This window comes from Tarenaya hassleriana, unplaced genomic scaffold (genome assembly GCF_000463585.1).
Source record: "Tarenaya hassleriana unplaced genomic scaffold, ASM46358v1 Cleome1057, whole genome shotgun sequence".
Taxonomy (NCBI): Eukaryota; Viridiplantae; Streptophyta; class Magnoliopsida; order Brassicales; family Cleomaceae; genus Tarenaya; species Tarenaya hassleriana.
Genome location: NW_010960817.1, coordinates 1 through 2,100, shown reverse-complemented (window position 1 = coordinate 2,100; position 2,100 = coordinate 1). Strand labels below are relative to the sequence as shown.

General features: G+C 41.8%; 1 protein-coding gene across 1 annotated transcript; it reads right to left on the bottom strand.

The window, feature by feature from the left end:
* Positions 1 to 764: 764 nt before the first annotated feature.
* Positions 765 to 2,054, bottom strand: LOC104805003. Its single transcript, XM_010529398.1, has 3 exons — positions 1,926 to 2,054; positions 1,096 to 1,821; positions 765 to 1,007 (listed from the first exon to the last, which is right to left on the bottom strand). The coding sequence occupies exons 1-3, from the start codon at positions 2,052 to 2,054 to the stop codon at positions 765 to 767; spliced, it is 1,098 nt and encodes a 365-aa protein (XP_010527700.1).
* Positions 2,055 to 2,100: the final 46 nt, after the last annotated feature.

Genomic DNA, 2,100 nt, shown 5'->3' with positions numbered 1-2,100 from the left:
AATCAGTTCTATTCACTTGAGAAAGATAGTCAAGTACAACTCACTTTTTGTTGTAAGAATCGTACTTACTACACACACCCGAAACTCCCCCTGAGTTTCTTCCCCTCTCACAATGAATTCTACTGATCAAAAAACCTCACAACATAAATCACTCACCAAAGAGAAGAGATTTGCCCAATCGGTCTCCCTCTCAGACTCGCACTCCCCAAATAATGAGAACACACTCACTTAACGAAATAGACTAAGAGATTATGCTCATGCTCTCTATCTCTTGATCTGCATCTTGTTTCCCTTATATAGGCTCCTCCGGTTTGCCTCAGATCTTCACCAATTGATTTGACAGACTTCACCTTGATTCTTGTTGATTTCGTGTCTATCTTCGGGATTTTGCCTTATCTCTTGTTATTGACTTTATCTCTTCAGCCTTTAACTTCATCTGAATCTTGTCAGTTGTATCTCAGATTTGCTCAAGTGCAATCTTCGCCGGATTCTTCTCCTGAAATCTCTCATAGGTTGTTGGTCCTGCAACAACCTTTCAACAACCAAAACAACACGTGCAAATACTTGCACTAACAATCTCCCCCTTTTTGGTTATTTCAGATCATGCACACAAACACGAATCCTTCAACTGAATTCATCCAGGATCAAGACAAACTGACTAGAGTTATCAAAGCACATGGTTACCAAAAACAGACATAACACTTCAGTTCAACACTTAGAATCATCAAAAGCATGAAAAGTTTAGATCATAAGCAAACGAAAACTCAAAAACGAAGTGATGAGTCATCGGAAGGACTCCTGGCTCTTCTAGCCTTCCTGCTCGTTCCTGACTTCTTCAATACCTCCACTTTCTTAGGAGTTGGTTTAGGCATCTCAGAATCATCTCCTTCTTCCTCCTCTTCTGAGTCTTCTTCCTCTGAATCTAGGTCTCCTTCGGCTTCCTCAACTTCTCCCCCTGTGGGCATGGATGAAATAATCAAAAACAGTAATATTAAGGTGAGGAGTACCTGAATGAATAATGAACACATTACTCAGAGTTGCTTCAACATATTCGTGGACGGTTGCACGAATTTTTTGACAATGACAGTGTGTTGCCTGCTTCCTTAGTCCGAGCTCCATCTTGATCAGTGCTTTCTCAGCATCCTTGAGAGTCTCCAGCATCTTCTTGTAGTCCTTCTTTCCTTTTCCCTTCTTCCTTTTGATCCTTGACTCAACCACCAGAGGTTTTTGGATTATCTCAGTGTTCTCCTTTGGATCAATGAGTTCAGGGCACTGCTTAGTGAGTATACTCTGAATCAAGCATGGATAGGGTAACCTGAACCTTGCTCTGAAGTTCAGTGCTCTATCCAGAATGTGATCAAAGATCATACTTCCATAATTGATCTTGATTCCCTTCTTCACGCAATAGATGAGTATTGCCAATCTCTTGTGGATCAGACTCGATCGCTGAGTTGGTAACCAGTTGGATCTGGCGATCTTGAACAGAACTGAAGATTCGAAATTCAGGTCTACTGGAGCTATCTCTTCTTTCCTCTTCTCGTCATAGCTATCAGTGAGTGCTATTTCCAGTTCCTTCTGATCAATCTCTCTATCCAATTCGTCCATGGTTGCCACCACTGTGTTCTTCAATCCTAAGAACTTGTTGATCACTGCTGGAGAGAAGTGTAGGATCTTTCCCCGTATGTACACTCGATGGTACATCGGGTCTCCCGCCCTCACAATCTTCTTCGAGAGGTTAGCATAGAATTCCTTGATCAGAATTTTGCTATGTGGGCAAGCATACGTGACTGTTTCTTCTAATCCTAGTGCTCCTTGAAGTTGCTGACATTTACATTTCTCTCAACAATTGTGTTGAGATTCTTCATGTCATTGAATCTTTGTTCGGACTTTTCATCAACAAAGTGATGAGACATACAGAGGCTTGCCAGTAGCTCCTCATCTTCTGATCCAGAAGGTGAACTGGGTGGTTCCTTTTCTTCCTGGATTTTCTTCTTCCCCTTCATCTTCTCTTTTCTGTATTCCTCAGAGACTTTTGAGGCTTTTGCTGGGGGCATATGTTTTGCAGCTTCACCTTTCCTTTTCACAGCTTTCTTAGGTGTC